This window comes from Populus alba, chromosome 17 (assembly GCF_005239225.2).
Source record: "Populus alba chromosome 17, ASM523922v2, whole genome shotgun sequence".
In the NCBI taxonomy this organism is placed as follows: domain Eukaryota; kingdom Viridiplantae; phylum Streptophyta; class Magnoliopsida; order Malpighiales; family Salicaceae; genus Populus; species Populus alba.
In genome coordinates, this window is record NC_133300.1 from 20519675 (window position 1) to 20537193 (window position 17519).

The window sequence follows — 17519 nt, forward strand, 5'->3', positions numbered from 1 at the left end:
AGAAAAAAATATGTTTATTCCATATCGATTCAAAATAGGACAATCGTCGCTAGTGAAAGTGAAGATCACGCATTATAACAACGCGTGGATAATGAATGTCATATCAAGCAAGTACAAAAGAGTTATAACTTCACATGAACAACAACATCAAAGAGTTATGTAATAACATAATTAATCACCGTTGATTTTCTTAAAATAGATCAAATCAAACGGTAAACATTCTCCCTTATATTGTTCATCAAGAATCCTTTCTACCTCGTAAGATAAAAAAAGGAAGAAACTCTCTTCAATTTCTCTCATAAACTAACCTGTCCATGCGTTTCTCTTTGTAACCCTAGAAAGGGATTCTTGGAAGAATTCAGCACTAACTCCCCAATGGCATCTGGGTTTTCAAGCGGTGGTGGTAGTGGAGGAGGAGGAGGCGGTGGTGGTTTCCAAGATTTCTACACTAATAGATCATCTCTCCCCACCATGAACCTCTCAAATAACCCATCATCATTGCCTCCTTACAGAACCAACCAAATCTTTCTTGACCAAAATTTGTCTTCTCATAATTATCAACAGATCGCTCAACATAGAGCAATCTTGCCCACAAATATGAACGCAACCACCGCAGCCACCACCACAACGCCAACGTTAATCGGCAAGCGCTCGCTTGCCGATTTTCAATCACCGCCGCAGCAAAGCTTGCTAAACCAAGCGGCCCTAAATAATCTTCTCCTTCGGTCTGTAAAGCCGAGGATTAATAACAATTTGTTCCAACAAAATACTTCGCCGATTTCAACACTTTCTCCCATTGATTTCTCCGTTAACAACCTGTCTCCTCAACTCCCTAGCTTAATGCCTCAACGTTATAGTCTGCCTCTTCTTCAACAACTTCGCTCCAACCAGCAGCAGCAGCAGCGCCCCATGAATCTTATGAGTTCTAACGGTGTCATCAACAACAATAACAACAACATGATGCCGTATGTGAATATGTTACAGAACCAAAACGGAGGAGGAAACGGAGTACTTATGGGCCAAGATCGGGAGAAAAAGATGCTGAATCAGCTTCAAGAACTGGAAAAACAGCTTTTAGACGACGATGACGACAACCAAGAAGGTGACGATGTAAGTGTTATAACGAACACTAACAGTGAATGGTCTGAGACGATACAGAATCTCATGAGTTCTTGTAATAATCCGATTTCTCCATCGCCCACTTCATCATCCTCATCCTCATCTTCGACAGTCACCACGCCGGTTTCGAAACAGACAATAATCGAAGCAGCATCAGCAATTTACGAAGGTAAAACTGATGTTTACCCTGAGATCTTGTCTCGTATCTGTCAGGTTGCGAACCCACGAGGGAATTCTGGACAGAGATTGATGGAATACATGTTGATGGCTTTAAAATATCGGGTTAATTCTGCTGAAAAAACACCCTCTGTAAGGGAGTTGTACAACAAGGAACATGTAGATGCAACCCAGTCCTTATATGACTTGTCACCTTGTTTCAAGCTTGGTTTCATGGCTGCCAATCTTGCCATCATTGAGGCCACAAGAGAGCAAGGCCGAGAGATGAATGGCTGCAGCAATGGCTTCCATGTTGTTGATTTTGATATCGGTCAAGGAGGGCAATACATGAACCTTCTACACGCGCTTTCTGGGCTTCAAAATTTGAAGCCAGCCATTGTCAAGATCACAGCTGTTGCTGCTGATAGCAATGGTGGAGAGGCGAAGGAGAGGTTGAGGCTAGTTGGTGAAACGCTGAGTCAACTCGCCCAGCTATTAGGACTAAGTCTGTGTTTCAACGTTGTGAGTTGCAGACTCAGTGAGTTGTCTCGGGAGTCCCTCGGGTGCGAGCCGGAAGAGGCCTTGGCTGTCAATTTTGCGTTCAAGCTGTATAGAATGCCCGATGAGAGCGTGTCCACAGAGAATCCAAGGGATGAGCTTTTGAGGCGCGTGAAGGGGTTGGGGCCGCGCGTTGTGACAATAGTGGAGCAAGAAATGAATACCAATACCGCCCCCTTCATGGCGCGCGTGAACGAATCATGTTCATATTACGGAGCGCTATTCGACTCAATCGACTCAACAATGGAAAGGGATAGCTCAGAGCGAGCAAGGGTCGAGGAGGGACTGGGTCGGACGATAGTAAACTCGGTTGCTTGCGAAGGCAGGGACCGGATTGAAAGATGCGAGGTCTTTGGGAAATGGCGGGCCCGGATGGGAATGGCAGGGTTCGAGTTGAAGCCAATGAGTCAAATCGTTGCTGAGTCAATGAAAGCGAGGTTGAGTTTAACAAACCGAGTTAACCCAGGATTTACTGTTAAAGAAGAGAACGGTGGGGTATGTTTTGGTTGGAAGGGAAAAACTCTCACTGTCGCTTCTGCTTGGCGTTAACTTCACTTTCTTCGATATTATTATCATTATTATTAATTGTTTAGTGTAATTTTTATTATTTTTTTAAAAATATATATACTTATTTTAGTACTATTTTTATTTTTAACTTTTTTGCTTATAAAAATGGAAAGAAAATCAACCCAATTAAATAATATAAAAGGGAGTGTTTGGATTTGAAGGAAAATTCTCTCCAATTGCATTTATAATTATTTTTCAATTGGATTTGTATGTTTTTTTTTGTGTGTGTGATGGAATCTTTGTGCTTGGTGTCATGTTAGCTAACTCGTGGATTAGATTTGCATGCCATCGTAAATCATTGATATTATAATGGAGGAGAATTGCCACTATATATATATATATATATATATATATATATAAGAATCTTGGAGTATCTCAAATGACTAGATCATACAAGTGATAGAATTTCCGAGTGTTGTTAAGGGAATTTACCTGAGATAGATTTCACGAAAATAGGGCTTTCATATATTGTAAGATGTGAATTATTTATGATTAACCACGACCAAATATCCATTAGTGAATCTTGGAAATGGAAGTGTATTTCTTCTTCCCAAAGCAAATCTTCTTGGAGTGGATCAAGAATATTATATAATGATCCATATCCATGTATATATCATAGATTTTTAAATCAAATTTGAGGATTTCCGAGCTATGAGTAGTCTAATTGTTTTTTTTAAAAATAATTTCAGGAAAAAAAAATTAATGTGTTTTCTATTGGGTTTTGATTAGATAGCAGAAAAATTTTAAATTTTAATCCGGTTTTAGATGGACTCACAAAGCCGATTTAGGTTTAAAAACAATAGTATATACTAATTTTTACAAGATTTGAGATTTTTATTTAGGACTTAGGAGGGATTGATGGGTTGTGTTGTTTTTATTTAGAATTCACCAAGATTGTGTGTGAATAGGGTGATGGAGGACAAGGGAATTTTCTTTTTACATTGTTTTGGCACCTAAGATCAGAAACATCTATCCATACTTTAACATGAAAAGACATAATCAAGTGAGAGGGTAGCTTCCGAGCTTTGCAACCACAAGCCGGAATTTAGTGTTTCTAAAGTCACAATTCATGTTTTCGAGTTACTAGATTCAATTCATGCATATGTGCAAACAAGAAGGCCAATCAATAATCAATTCCAATTTTTTGTTTTCTTAAAAAATAATCCAAGGAGTTACAGCTTAATAGATATTATTATCCTCCATGTATCAACTCTTTTTAGTTTGAAATAAATGTGGGTCTGCGCTATGTTGTGGGGTTGTATATTTTTTAATAAAAAATAATATTTAGATTCCACATTAGGGTTTAAAATAATTTATTATTCGAGTTATAGCCTCAATTATGTAAAAATTTATTGGTTTTGTTTTAATTAGATGATAAACAAAATAGTTTGCTATAGTAAATGAACCAAGATTAATTAAAAAATCATAATAATAATATGAAAAAAAAACCTTTGGAAGGACAAAATTGAGTAAAAAAAAAAAACTAGTCTAAGTTAATCCAAGTTAGTATGATAAATATGTAATCTAGGTAATAAGAGATGAGCTAACTCTGATTAACCTTACAAACCCGAGCCTCATGTCATGAGATCTAGATAACTCAATAAAAAAAAAATAAAAAAACCATAAAACTAATTAAAAAAAAACTAATCTCGAACAATAAAATTAAAAAAAAAACAACAATAATAAAAAAATCAACCCGTATTAACTTTTTAAATCCATGATCTGAATCATCAAACCGTGTTAACTGTAAATTTCACCATTCCTTGTTTTTTTTATTTTTAATCTTTCATAATAATTTTTTTAAAAATGATAAGCAAATTTAATTTTCACATAATCATTTTGAGTTTGAATTCAAAATAATATTATATAAAAAAATGTCTAATAAATATGATGATTTATCATAAATTATGAACATGCTTAGTTTCTATATGCAAAAACTATTTGAAAAAAAAAAAAAAACAAGATTAGAATTATAAGAAACAATAAACCAATACATTCATGTGGGTCGAGTGAATTAGGTAGGTTTCTAAAATAAGCACACTATTCCATACAAATATGTCAATAATTACATGTGAACGTTACAAGGACATGCCCAAAAAAGGGTCTCGAGTAGACACGTGTTTCCTATAATTAGAGAAAAGAACGAACGCTAAGGCTTAATTTATTTAATTTTGAACTAAATATTGTCTCTTTAGAACACTTTAACTTCCCTTCAAAGGTCAATCTCTCCATGTTGCTTGAGGCTAGCAAAACGCGTGATGCACAAGTTGGAAACCTCTCTAGAGAAAAACCCTAATAAATGCACAATAATTCAAGTTATCATGTCATGGAAGGTTTCACATCCATGGCAATGGCGAAACAGTTACCATGTGTGACCTAAAATTGGGAAAGGAAACAAATGCTTTTTGTAACAAAGCTTTGAAAATAGTTGGGGAGGAAAAGCAAGAACATAATGACACTCATCGTTAGGAAGAAGTGATTGATATCTAATTTAATTACCTCAACCAATTGTGTGGAATGCGAAGTAAATTAGAGTATAGATTAGTGATAGAGTTGTTAAACACGGTTAAAGCTATGAATTACGAGTTTGGTAAACTAAACAAATCAAAATAATATGAATTTTAAAAAAAAATTAAAATAAAGTTATTTTAATATTTTTTTAAAAATGAAATTTGGTTTTGATTGGGTCTCGAGTAGATCCATCTTAATTTTTTTTAAAAATCAATGTTATTTAAATATGAGATTAATCTATTTAAACATTTAAATTTAAAAGTCTTTTTATTTCTCCTAACATTTAAATTTTATTTGAACTTCATAAAGGAGAGAGGACTTCATATCTTCTCTACATCCCTTTTCATTTAATGACATAACATGGAGGAGAGTCATCCGGCTCTTGTTGGCATTGATGGTTTTGACATAATAGTGAAAGTAAATCAATTGAAATCTATTTATAGGAGAAAGAACATGAACTCAAATCTCAATTTTACTCTCTCAATTAATTGAAAGACAAACCATGAAACATAGAAAATGAACGAATTATTCGTAAGAACCAATCCAAAATTAATAATTATTTTTTTATCCAAACCGAACCGTTGAAACCAATCCTCACATTCAATACAAAATGTTGAGTATTCCTCCTCTTTTTTTTTTTTTTTTTTTTTTATCAACTTCTAGTTTAGGCAGGATGGGATCCCAAGTTTCTTGGGGGGGGGGGGGGAATGAAAAATGGGCCAAGCCCAAAATCAGAATACAAGGTCGATACCCTAGCCACCAGGCCGGTGCAAGAGAAAACAAAGCTGAAAAAAGAGGGGCACCTCCATGGAGCCCATCCTCACAGCCGACAACCGAGAAAACCAGCCTGAAGGACTCGATCATATTTACATCGGAGGGGTGTTGAAAACGGACAAGTAAATCTCCGAACTCACGTAAAGAGTTGAGGGAGTGAAGCTGCTTGATTGAGTAGAATGAATGCCTCGAACACTGATAGCTTTTGGCCCAGAAAGTGTCTCCTTCGACATATTTTGAGGCGAGCTCTGTCTATCTGAGACCATGGGCAATGATTTGCATTGCTTTTTCTGGGAGGATGATCACGGAATAACACGAAAATAGATCATGGAATGTTGTAAAATAGTGTGATTTGGACTTGACAGTCTCATACTCCTGAGGCCATGGCTGCATCTGCCATAGTTCTCAAGCATGGCCACTGCCAATTTTGGCATTCTTGTTTGAGGAATTGGATGAAGGCCAAGACAGGGTGAATCTTTGTAAGCTCAACTCTCATAAATTTTCGGCCTCGCTAGCTTTCAAAGACATTCTCATTTATAGCATAAGTTTCCAACAACCTCGTAAACATTATATATGTACGTGCCAATTTTGTTTTAAACCCAATTGAATAAGAATGTAGAAACCAACAAATATTGTTATAAAAACTAGTTCGGCCGACAGGTTTATCCAAAGCCTGAATCGGTCTAGTTTTAAAAAAAAATATAAGAAAAAAATTGGTTTATTCAATAAAAGATTTGAGATGGCTAGTGACCCGATGGACTTGAGACTTGTTTAGTCAAAACCCGACTCTCATGACCATGACCCGATCCTCATTCTTCTATTTTAAGTTTTATAACTAAGCCAAGTTGCCAACAAAGAATAATGTTTTTCCATCCTCTCAAAAGTGAAGGATTTCATTATATACATATGTTTATTTTCAAGCATAAGCTTATGATGTTTTATAACTAGTAAAACAAAGCAAGTTTTCCATACAACGAAAATCAATGAAAAAAAATATATTGCCAATAGGCTGAATGAATCTCTTCTCACCATCTCACCAATATTTTGAGATGCCATCCTCCTGTCAATTTACCAGGAAGTTTTTCATTGGGATTGAGGAATTTTACTTTCAGGAGCTATAAGAGTCTTTTTGTAAACTACAGGGACCAAAATGTACACTGCATCCAAAAAATGAAGAAACAAAAAACCTCATCTCCTTCAATAACAAAATCTCCAAAACCACACTCCAAAACCCCTCAAAGAACCCACACAAATGGTATCGTCTCTTCGACTCCCCTCACTGACCTCCCTCTTCTCCTCTCCCTACCTCCGCCGCCCTCCTCCTTTACTCCGCCGTCCCCACCACCACCACAAACTCTCCTTCCCTCCACCACTAACCACAGCCTTCTCCTCCCAAACCACATCAGCATCCACAACCGAAAACCCCAAGAAACAAACTAACCAAGACCAAAAAGTAATCACTCCTCGGTCTCAAGACTTCAATGCTTGGTATGTTGACATCATTGCTAATGCTGAACTTGCTGATTATGGTCCAGTTCGTGGCACCATGGTCATTCGTCCCTACGGTTATGCCATCTGGGAAGCTATTCAGGTCCTTTAAAATTCAAACTTTTTGATTGAAGGAGGAAATTTTTGAGCTTTCGTTTTCAATTGGATGTTGAAATTCCTGAGCTTTTTGTGTTTCTTTTGAGTGTACAGGATTATTTGAATGCGAAGTTTAAGGAGACTGGACATAGCAACATGTACTTTCCTCAGGTTTGTTTTGTGGGAGCTTTTTCTCTTTATTGGACTGTTGAATGCTACAAATGTAGGGCTGTGATTGAGTTGAGTGAAGTGTTATGATATGCGGGTTTGGTTTGTTTAGGTCACTTTGTAGGTAGATTTGTCCACCTTTTGAACATGTTTAGGTTAATGTTGAGGTTTTATGACACAAAATGATCAAGGTAATATAAACAAGATATCATGATAATGAATATCAGGATCCATTTGTATTTTTTTGTTTCATTAGAAATGCAGCAAAGCAGTATGCTTTAATATGAATTTTTAAAATGAACTCTTAAAAGCATAAATTTTGTGGTCATGGACATTTTGAGCCGAGTATTGTATCATTTGAGTTTGTTTGTGAATGATGTTGAATTTGAATTATGTGATTAATTCGGTTTGTTTTGCATACAAAAGAGTTTGTTTACGATGTTTTAATGTGACAAATCCAAGCTGTGCTGTAGTAGCATGGTTTGTTTTTACAATTGCAACTGGATGTGTTTTCTGTGGATGGGGTTTTTTGTTTCAGTTTGTCCTTAATACTTACAACGGTAATGTGTGCTGCAGTTTATACCATTCTCCTTTATTGAGAAAGAAGCTAGTCATGTTGAGGGGTTCAGTCCAGAATTGGCTCTTGTAACTATTGGGGGAGGAAAGGAACTTGAAGAAAAACTTGTGGTAACATTTGATTTTGTTTAGTCGTGGAAAATTAATGGTTGATGAAAAATTTGTGTTGCTTCATTTTCATGAAAAAAACATGACCTGAGTTTTGGCTTTGATTGTTGCACTTGTTGAGGTTGTGGCAGGTTCGACCCACTAGTGAAACCATAGTGAATCACATGTTTACTCAGTGGATTCATAGTTATCGTGATCTTCCTCTCATGGTAAACCAGGTAAAAGTTTGGTTACCCATTGCAAATAGTTTCCAGTCATGGAGGGTTTGTTATGTACAACTGTTCCTCTTTTTTTTGTTTCTTTTTTTTTTTCATTTCCTCCTCTTAGTATTTTTTTTCCCGTTTCAGTGGGCAAATGTCACAAGATGGGAGATGCGCACGAAGCCGTTTGTGAGGACTCTTGAATTTCTGTGGCAGGAGGGTCACACAGCTCATGCAGATCCAGAGGAGGCAGAAAAGGAGGTTTGCATCTTATAGAACTGTAGGATTCTTCGCATCTTATTCACACTGACATTAGTGTTAAATGGGTTTTCGCTGCTGAATTGCAGGCATTGCAGATGATTGACGTCTATACAAAATTTGCTTATGAGCAAGCTGCAATACCTGTTATTGCAGGTAGAAAATCAAAAGCAGAAACTTTTGCTGGTGCTGATAGGACATATACAATAGAGGCTATGATGGGTGATCGGAAGGCATTACAGGCTGGAACTAGCCACAACCTCGGGCAAAACTTTTCTCGGGCTTTTGGAACACAGGTATTTTACTCCGAAGTTAATAGATAAGATTATTTCAGAGACTTTCTGCGAGTTGCTACCAGCTGAGTGTTTTGTTGCTCCATTTCTTACAAGATACCACGTGAATACATAGAAAACCCAACAGTTTAATATTGGAAATCTTTCATTGAATCCTTTTTAGTGAATTATCAGCTAATTTCTGTGAATGAATCTACTGAAAATAGATTCCCCTGGTGGCTTCAAGACCATCACATGCAATGCTTTTTGTCAGAGCACAACTATGGGAAAGGGGATAAACAAATGTTGCAAACTCAAGATTTTATTTAGACTTTTGCATGCATCCATGCTTATTCTGTCACATGTTAAAATATACCATCCATTGCATGCTCCTATGTGAAGTGGGCATTTGGTGCTTTCTGAGTTTTAGACTTTATGAGCATCTCTGGCAAGTGTCTTAGCTAAACTCAGGGGCAGCACAACAATGATCACCTCATATGGACCAGCATTTTGCACTCTTAACATAGGTGTGATTGTTTAGGTTGTTTACCTGCTATGCTATTTGTCTTCAAGAAGTGTGGAAATCAGTCTCAAAATCAGTTAGGATCTTAGAGAAATCTTAGTATATATGGTTTAGGAAACAGAATCTGATATTAACTATTCAGATTCTCTAGATTATTGCTTTCTAGTTTAGTGTAGAATACTTTCCTATCTAGGATTTATTTCTTGTTTTGAGGGTCAGTAGGTTAGCTTCTCTTTCCTATTTATTGTACAAACATACGGCTGTTAAGATTAAGAAAAGAGAAAGACTTCTCTCAAAATTCTTCATGGTATCAGAGCCTACTCTTGAACCCTAATCTGCTTCTCTAAGACATGGCAGCAGCAGGACAAAGCTCTCTCTCTGAGGTGACCTCACAGCCAGGAACAACCTCATTTGTTAGCCTTTCAGGAGGCACTGAAGGCACATCACACCAAATCACAGGACACAAACTCAATGGATACAATTATCTTCAGTGGTCATCATCAGTCATGATGTTTATTTGTGGAAAGGGCAGAGATGACTACCTCACAGGGGATATCATCATACCAGAAAGGAATGATCCCATGTTTCGAACATGGAAGACTGAAAATCATATGGTAATGTCATGGCTGATCAATTCAATGACCAATGAAATTGGCGAAAACTTTCTGCTATATGGAACAGCAAAGGAAATCTGGGAAGCAGCAAGAGAAACCTACTCAAGTTCTGAAAATACATCAGAACTATTTGAGATTGAGGCAGTGTTACATGATCTACGCCAAGGAGAACTTTCTATCACTCAATTCTTCAACACTCTCTGCCGTCATTGGCAGCACCTAGATATGTTTGAAACTCACAGCTGGAATTGCCCTGAAGACACAGTCTTATATAGAAGAATTGTAGAGCAGAAAAGAACTTTCAAATTTCTTCTCGGGCTCAACAAGAATCTTGATGAAGTCAGAGGAAGAATAATGGGAACCAAACCTCTTCCAAATCTCAGAGAAGCATTCTCTGAGGTTAGACGTGAAGAAAGTAGAAAGAAAGTAATGATGGGACCTCACAACTCAGCTCATATAATGGAAGGATCTGCACTTGCTGCTCGAGGCTATTCAAACAGCAACTATGATAATCGACAGAGGAAAGGAAGACCCTGGTGTGATCACTGCAACAAACCAGGACATGTCAAGGAAAACTGCTGGAAGATTCATGGCAAACCTGCTGATTGGAAACCATCAAAATCAATAAATGACAAAGACAGACGTGCCAACAATGTATATTCAGACAACAACCGAGATAAGAACACCATTCTGCCAACAGAAACAAGTCCTTTCAGCAAGGAACAACTTGAGATCTTACAGCAACTCTTCAGTCAGAATTCACTGTCTCAACCAAGTATGTCAGCCTCTGGTTCTGGATCTGGACTGTTAGCACAAAAAGATAACTTTTCAACAGCCCTTACTGTTAGTAAGAAACACTCAAGCCCTTGGATCATCGACTCTGGAGCGTCAGACCATATGACAGGAGATGCCACTCTTCTTAATGAATACAATCAGTGCACTAATAACTCTACAGTCCGTATAGCTGATGGGTCTTCCTCCCAAGTTAAGGGAATAGGCCTGAGCAGACTCTCAAGGGACATGATCCTAAACTCTATCCTCCATGTCCCTAACCTAGACTGCAACCTACTCTCAATCAGCAAATTGACTCGTGATCTAAATTGTGTTGCTAAATTCTTTCCTCATTTGTGTATATTTCAGGATCTGGATACGGGGAAGAAGATTGGCAGTGCTAAGATGTGTTCTGGGCTCTATCTCCTCAAAAGTGAGATTCCTCTAAGAAGGCAAACTCAAAACAGAAGCTATATATCATTCAAGGGTCAGTCAACTTTAAATTTTCATGTCAATAAAGATAGTGATGTTCTGTTATGGCACTATCGCCTTGGTCATCCAAACTTCATGTACCTTGAAAGGCTGTTTCCCTCTTTCTTTTCCAATAAAAGCTCACAATCCTTCAAATGTGAAATATGTCAACTCTCTAAACATGTTCGCAGTAGTTATCCCACCATTTCATATAAACCATCACATCCATTTGCAATGATTCATAGTGATGTATGGGGACCCTCAAAAGTGCACAATATAACTGGAACTCGGTGGTTTGTCTCCTTTGTTGATGATCACACTAGATTGACTTGGCTATTCCTTATGAAAGAAAAATCTGAAGTCAGTCAGATTTTCCAAAAACTTCCATTCCATGATACAAACCCAATTCCAGACTAAAATCCAAATCCTAAAAACTGATAATGCCAAAGAATATTTCAATTCTAGCCTTAATACCTTTTGTCTAAATCAAGGCATTATCCATATAAGCTCTTGTGTTAACACCCCACAACAAAATGGAGTAGCTGAAAGGAAGAATAGACATCTGTTGGAAGTTGCTAGATCCCTTATGCTCTCTACTCATGTGCCAAAACAATTCTGGGGAGAAGCTGTACTCACAGCAACCTATCTCATCAACAGAATGCCTTCCAGAGTTCTAAACTTCAAAACTCCTAGCCAAGTCCTTCTACAAGCCTTTCCACATACCAAACTACTCTCTTCCTTAGACCCGAAAGTATTTGGCTGCTCAGTGTTTGTCCATATACACCATAGAGGAAAATTAGACCCTACATCTCTCAAATGTATTTTTATAGGATACTCTCCACACCAAAAGGGTTATAAATGTTATTCTCCTACCTACAAAAAGGTCTATACCTCTATGGATGTCACATTTTTTGAACACCAAGCATACTATCCCAAGTCTGATCTTCAGGGGGCAACCATGAGAGAATATCAGAATTGGGATATACAATCTGATCATGTAATTAACCTAGGAGACAACCAACAGAGTCTTGTCCAAAGTCATTCCACAATGAGCTCTCCTACTTTGAGTCCTCACACTACACCTCCAGTCTCAATCCAATCAGTCCCAGCACCACCAGCCTCAGTCCAATCTCCTGACCAGATTCATCCTACACCAAAACAGATAACAAATCATGAGCTTCTTACCTACTCTAGAAGGAAAAAACTTAGAAAGGAGATAGAGCACACAATACCTCTTGCACATGACCAAGATTCAGAACCAAGTCCAGATTCTGCCCCAATATACTCAGGTATGGAAACTTCTGACTGTGAGAATACTGCCTCTGTTATTGATGATTCAAATATTCCAATTGCTTTGAGAAAGGGTGTTAGATCATGCACAAGTCATCCCATCAGCAAATTTGTTTCATATGAAGGGTTATCACCAACCTATCATGCATTTGTTTCAGCCATTGACAGTGTACAGATTCCTAAGTCTATTGAAGAAGCTCTCAAAGATTCAGGGTGGAAAAAGGCAGTGAGTGATGAAATCAGTGCCTTAAACAAGAATAGAACTTGGGAAATTTCTGAACTTCCACCTGGAAAGAAACCAGTTGGGTGTAAATGGTTATTTACTATCAAACATAAGGCTGATGGGAGTATTGAAAGGTTAAAAGCTCGTCTGGTTGCAAAAGGGTATACTCAGTCCTATGGAATAGACTATCAAGAAACATTTGCTCCGGTGGCCAAACTTAATACAATCAGAGTACTTCTGTCCCTAGCAGCTAACCAAGACTGGCCACTACATCAACTAGACATCAAAAATGCTTTCCTTAATGGAGACTTGGAAGAAGAAGTATACATGGATATTCCTCCAGGACTAGAAACATCCTCCAACCTCAACAGAGTATGCAGACTGAAAAAATCACTATATGGACTCAAGCAATCACCTCGGGCATGGTTTGACAGGTTTACAAAGACAGTAGCACAGTATGGATATTCCCAATGCCAAGCAGACCACACACTGTTTGTAAAAACCTCTCCAGAAAAGAAAATAGCAATCCTAATAGTATATGTGGATGACATCATCTTAACTGGGGATTATGAGGAAGAACTGGTGAGATTGAAGAAACTGTTAGCCAAGGAATTTGAGATGAAAGACCTTGGGTATCTCAAATACTTCCTTGGCATGGAAGTGGCACGATCAAGGAAAGGTATATATGTTTCTCAACGAAAATATGTCTTGGATCTACTACAAGAAACAGGAATGCTTGGATGCAAACCTGCAGACACTCCAATGGATTCAACAAAGAAGATAGGAGCAGAAAATGATAGTATACCAGTGGATAGGGGGAGATATCAAAGACTTGTGGGTCGACTCATCTATCTCTCACATACCAGACCTGATATTGGCTTTTCTGTCAGTTTTGTAAGCCAATTCATGAACAACCCGACAGAAGATCATATGGCAGCAGTTAATAGAATCTTGAGGTACCTGAAAATGACTCCTGGTAGAGGCCTTCTATACAAGAAATGTGACAACAAAAATATTGAAATCTACACAGATGCAGACTGGGCAGGAAACATTATAGATAGGAGATCTACTTCTGGATATTGCTCCTATGTTTGGGGAAATCTAGTAACTTGGAGAAGCAAGAAACAACATGTGGTATCTAGAAGCAGTGCAGAATCTGAACTGAGAGCTCTAGCTTTTGGTATTTGTGAAGGGATGTGGATACTTAGATTACTTAAGGAACTTGGCATGGAATCATTGACACCTATACAGCTGCATTGTGATAATCAAGCAGCCATAAGCATAGCAAAGAATCCAGTTCATCATGACAGGACAAAGCACATTGAAATAGATCGACACTTCATCACAGAAAAGATTGAGAAGAACATTGTTCACCTTATTTACACTCCAACAAAATCTCAGATTGCAGACATCCTCACCAAAGCTCTACCAAGAACTAATTTTGAAGAATTAAGTCACAAGCTGGGCATGTATAACATATACAACCCAGCTTGAGGGGGAGTGTGGAAATCAGTCTCAAAATCAGTTAGGATCTTAGAGAAATCTTAGTATATATGGTTTAGGAAACAGAATCTGATATTAACTATTCAGATTCTCTAGATTATTGCTTTCTAGTTTAGTGTAGAATACTTTCCTATCTAGGATTTATTTCTTGTTTTGAGGGTCAGTAGGTTAGCTTCTCTTTCCTATTTATTGTACAAACATACGGCTGTTAAGATTAAGAAAAGAGAAAGACTTCTCTCAAAATTCTTCAAGAAGTATACATAAACATCACTAAAGGTTGGTCACTCTTTTATGCTCACCTTGCTACCAATAAATCTAATGCCCTGCACTCCTGCTTATTCTTTGACTATCTGCTTTTGTATGCATGGTTGAGTGGTTGGGAATTTTCCTTTGTTTAACCAACTAAAGTGTAGTTCATTTTTTTTTGGGTGACTGTCTAGACAGCTTTGCCCTGCTGTTCTATCTTAGATATTATTGAATACTGGACTTTGTTGATTTTCAGTTCTTTGTTATTGGCTATTTCATTTTTTTCTTCAATATTTTTTCATGTTTTCTTTTTAAGCCTCCAGGTAATTATCTCCACTATCTTAACTGAAATTATGTTCCTTTACAGTTTATGGATGAAAATGGAGAGAGGCAACATGTGTGGCAGACATCATGGGCTGTCAGCACCCGCTTTATTGGTGGTATTATTATGACCCATGGAGATGATTCTGGTCTAATGCTACCCCCGAAAATTGCACCAATACAGGTAATTGTGTATTACTATTATTGATTCTTGAGTTAGTGTATATGTTTTTGTTATTGTTGTTGTCAATTTATATGCATTCAAATCAAAGGTACTCTGGTACTTGTCAGGAATCTTTCAATTTTATGCACTTGATCTAAGAGGTAGAGATGTCTCATTCTGTTAAGTTTATTGTTGCTCTCTTTTGTGGTTGTAATAAATCAGCACAACCCAGGGGTGTGGTTGCTGTGTTCAGGTACTTAGACAAACAATCTTTTGTCTATTGGAGAAAAATCTTTCATCTAGACAATCTATGCATAATTATTTGGTTTTGGTCTTCTGATGAGTGCCTGTATGAAAGTAAAGTTTGAGTTTCCGAGTTGCCATTTTCTCATTAATAGATAACATACAACTTGTTTTTTGATTTATACTATCATTTCAATTTATTCTTCATATCTCCGCTGCATCCTTCCAGGTGGTGATTGTGCCAATCTGGAAAAAAGAGGATGAAAAAACTGGAGTACTCAATGCAGCATCTTCTGTAAAAAAAGTCTTGCAATCTGCTGGTATCAAAGTTAAGCTCGATGACACAGATCAGAGAACCCCGGGATGGAAGTTCAATTTCTGGGAGATGAAGGTCTGTCCTTATTTTTGTTTTAAGTATATGAACAAAAGAAGAAAAGTGATCAGTAATTAATGATTTATATCCATAATTAATTATGACTTGCATGAAAGGTAACCAAATGAGTTTCAATCATTAAAGCTTACGGTAATCTGTCAAAAAGAATCTGAATTGGCCATGTCTTCTTGTGCCTTATGACAGGCGCATGCCATTGTATGACTTGTGCAATATGTTGGACCTGATCCTCATTTGTTTTATAAGAAAAATAGTTTCAAACATCTTTGATCATAAAAAGAGACCCTTTGAAATGTGTGGAACAGCACCCTTATCTTTTCATGTAATTCTATATAATACCTTGGTTTTAATAGGGAGTCCCTATGAGGATTGAAATTGGTCCTCGAGATGTTTCAAGTGCAAGTGTGGTCATATCTAGGAGAGACGTTCCTGGAAAGCAAGGAAAAGTGTTTGGAATATCCATGGAGCCTTCAATTTTAGAAGCTTATGTCAAGGACAAGTTGGATGAGATCCAGTCATCTCTTCTGGGAAGGGCAACATCATTTCGGGATAGGTGCAATCTCTTGCTCTAACATTTATGTGTAGTGGAGGCTTAGTTATTAATTATGTGTGAGCTCTGCTTTTCAACGTAGTCATCTATTATTACTTTTCAGAATTATAGCATAATCTTATGACATTATTGCACAATTACTTACATGCAAGTTATCTTTTGGTGACAGAATTTGCTTATAAACAATGAACCTGGCACCCCCCACCACAATAAAAAAATATTAATGCCTTGCTCGCTGTTCAAGTCCTTTTCTTTATGGACTTTGCTTTGATATCAAGGCAGTGATGGCACCCATAGGACTTCTGATGAGAAAACAGGTTGTCAAATAATGTGAAAATAAGTTGACATTTTCAAACATGTGATGCATAATCGTCAACACAGACCATCCTGTCATAGAGAAAAAGAATGCCAGCATGGTTAATAGGAAGTGATGAATTGCATTTTATCATTTTGCAATTTTGATAGTGTCTCTCGCATGAGTTCAAGTCAATTGGGCTTTTTTTTTTTTCTTGTGTTGTTGTGTACTGATTCCAATATTGAAAGCCATCTATTTTTGAAGTCCATCAGATTCCTGTACTCGCAAAACCATCTGATATTATTCCGACATTCTTTTGCAGTAACATTGTGGACGTGAGCTCATATGATGAACTCAAAGCAGCAATAACCCTTGGTAAATGGGCAAGGGGTCCGTGGTCAGCTAGGTATTATTTTGTTATCCTTTTGCTAGTAGTGGATAAAGAAGCACTGTGCATAAGTAGCATACTGGCAGACTTGCATGCATGTCTAATATTATGTTGTAATTGTTGACTGTAGTGATGCGGATGAACAAAGAGTAAAAGAAGAAACAGGGGCAACAATTCGGTGTTTCCCCTTTGAACAGCCTCAAGGGACCAAAACATGCTTGATGACTGGCAGCCCAGCAGAAGAAGTTGCAATTTTTGCAAAATCTTATTAAGTATTGTCCCCGTTCAAATGGCCTCACTTGGGAGAGCATTTACCCATGGTAAATTTTGTCATGGCATACTGTTCTTCCTTGTTTCAGTGATTTTTATTATTAAATTGACTAAAGCAATGTGTCATGTCAATTATATTGAGCTGTTAAAGCTAGGTCTTCTTGTCATATGTTCTTACCATATATGAAAGAGATTTGAGAAAGGGGAAAAATTTTGCTTTCGGTGGTATAGACAGATCTCCCAGATAACCTTAAGATTTGGTTTCCTGTGTGAACTGTTTCCATCTCAATCAGAGAGCAGAAGAAGTTGAAGAATTGGACTTCAAATATCATTTCTGTATCCTCTGCAAGTAGATTAGCTATCTGATTAAATTTATTTGGAAATGTCAACTTGCTTTGACTTATAA

General features: G+C 37.3%; 2 protein-coding genes across 2 annotated transcripts; both read left to right on the forward strand.

Annotated features, from left to right (window-relative positions):
• The first annotated feature begins 203 nt into the window (after positions 1-203).
• LOC118037157 (scarecrow-like protein 8) lies at positions 204-2475 on the forward strand. Its single transcript, XM_035043064.2, has one exon. It carries the CDS (start codon positions 376-378, stop codon positions 2380-2382), a length of 2007 nt encoding a protein of 668 aa, XP_034898955.1. The 5' UTR covers positions 204-375; the 3' UTR covers positions 2383-2475.
• A 4402-nt stretch (positions 2476-6877) lies between these two features.
• LOC118037155 (proline--tRNA ligase, chloroplastic/mitochondrial) lies at positions 6878-17519 on the forward strand. The gene is made up of 11 exons (XM_035043062.2): positions 6878-7276; positions 7384-7440; positions 8014-8124; positions 8253-8339; positions 8469-8582; positions 8669-8875; positions 14860-14997; positions 15449-15610; positions 15964-16163; positions 16778-16861; positions 16974-17519. The coding sequence occupies exons 1-11, from the start codon at positions 6938-6940 to the stop codon at positions 17113-17115; spliced, it is 1641 nt and encodes a 546-aa protein (XP_034898953.1). The 5' UTR covers positions 6878-6937; the 3' UTR covers positions 17116-17519.

What these genes read in the sequence shown, in the direction of transcription:
- LOC118037157 (XM_035043064.2), top strand. Translation starts at nt 376, where the DNA reads ATGGCATCTGGGTTTTCAAGCGGTGGTGGTAGTGGAGGAGGAGGAGGC.
- LOC118037155 (XM_035043062.2), top strand. Translation starts at nt 6,938, where the DNA reads ATGGTATCGTCTCTTCGACTCCCCTCACTGACCTCCCTCTTCTCCTCT. An exon ending in GCAACATGTACTTTCCTCAG is followed by an intron (nt 7,441 to 8,013) that starts GTTTGTTTTGTG and finishes TGTGTGCTGCAG; the next exon opens with TTTATACCATTCTCCTTTAT. An exon ending in AGGGGTCCGTGGTCAGCTAG is followed by an intron (nt 16,862 to 16,973) that starts GTATTATTTTGT and finishes TGTTGACTGTAG; the next exon opens with TGATGCGGATGAACAAAGAG.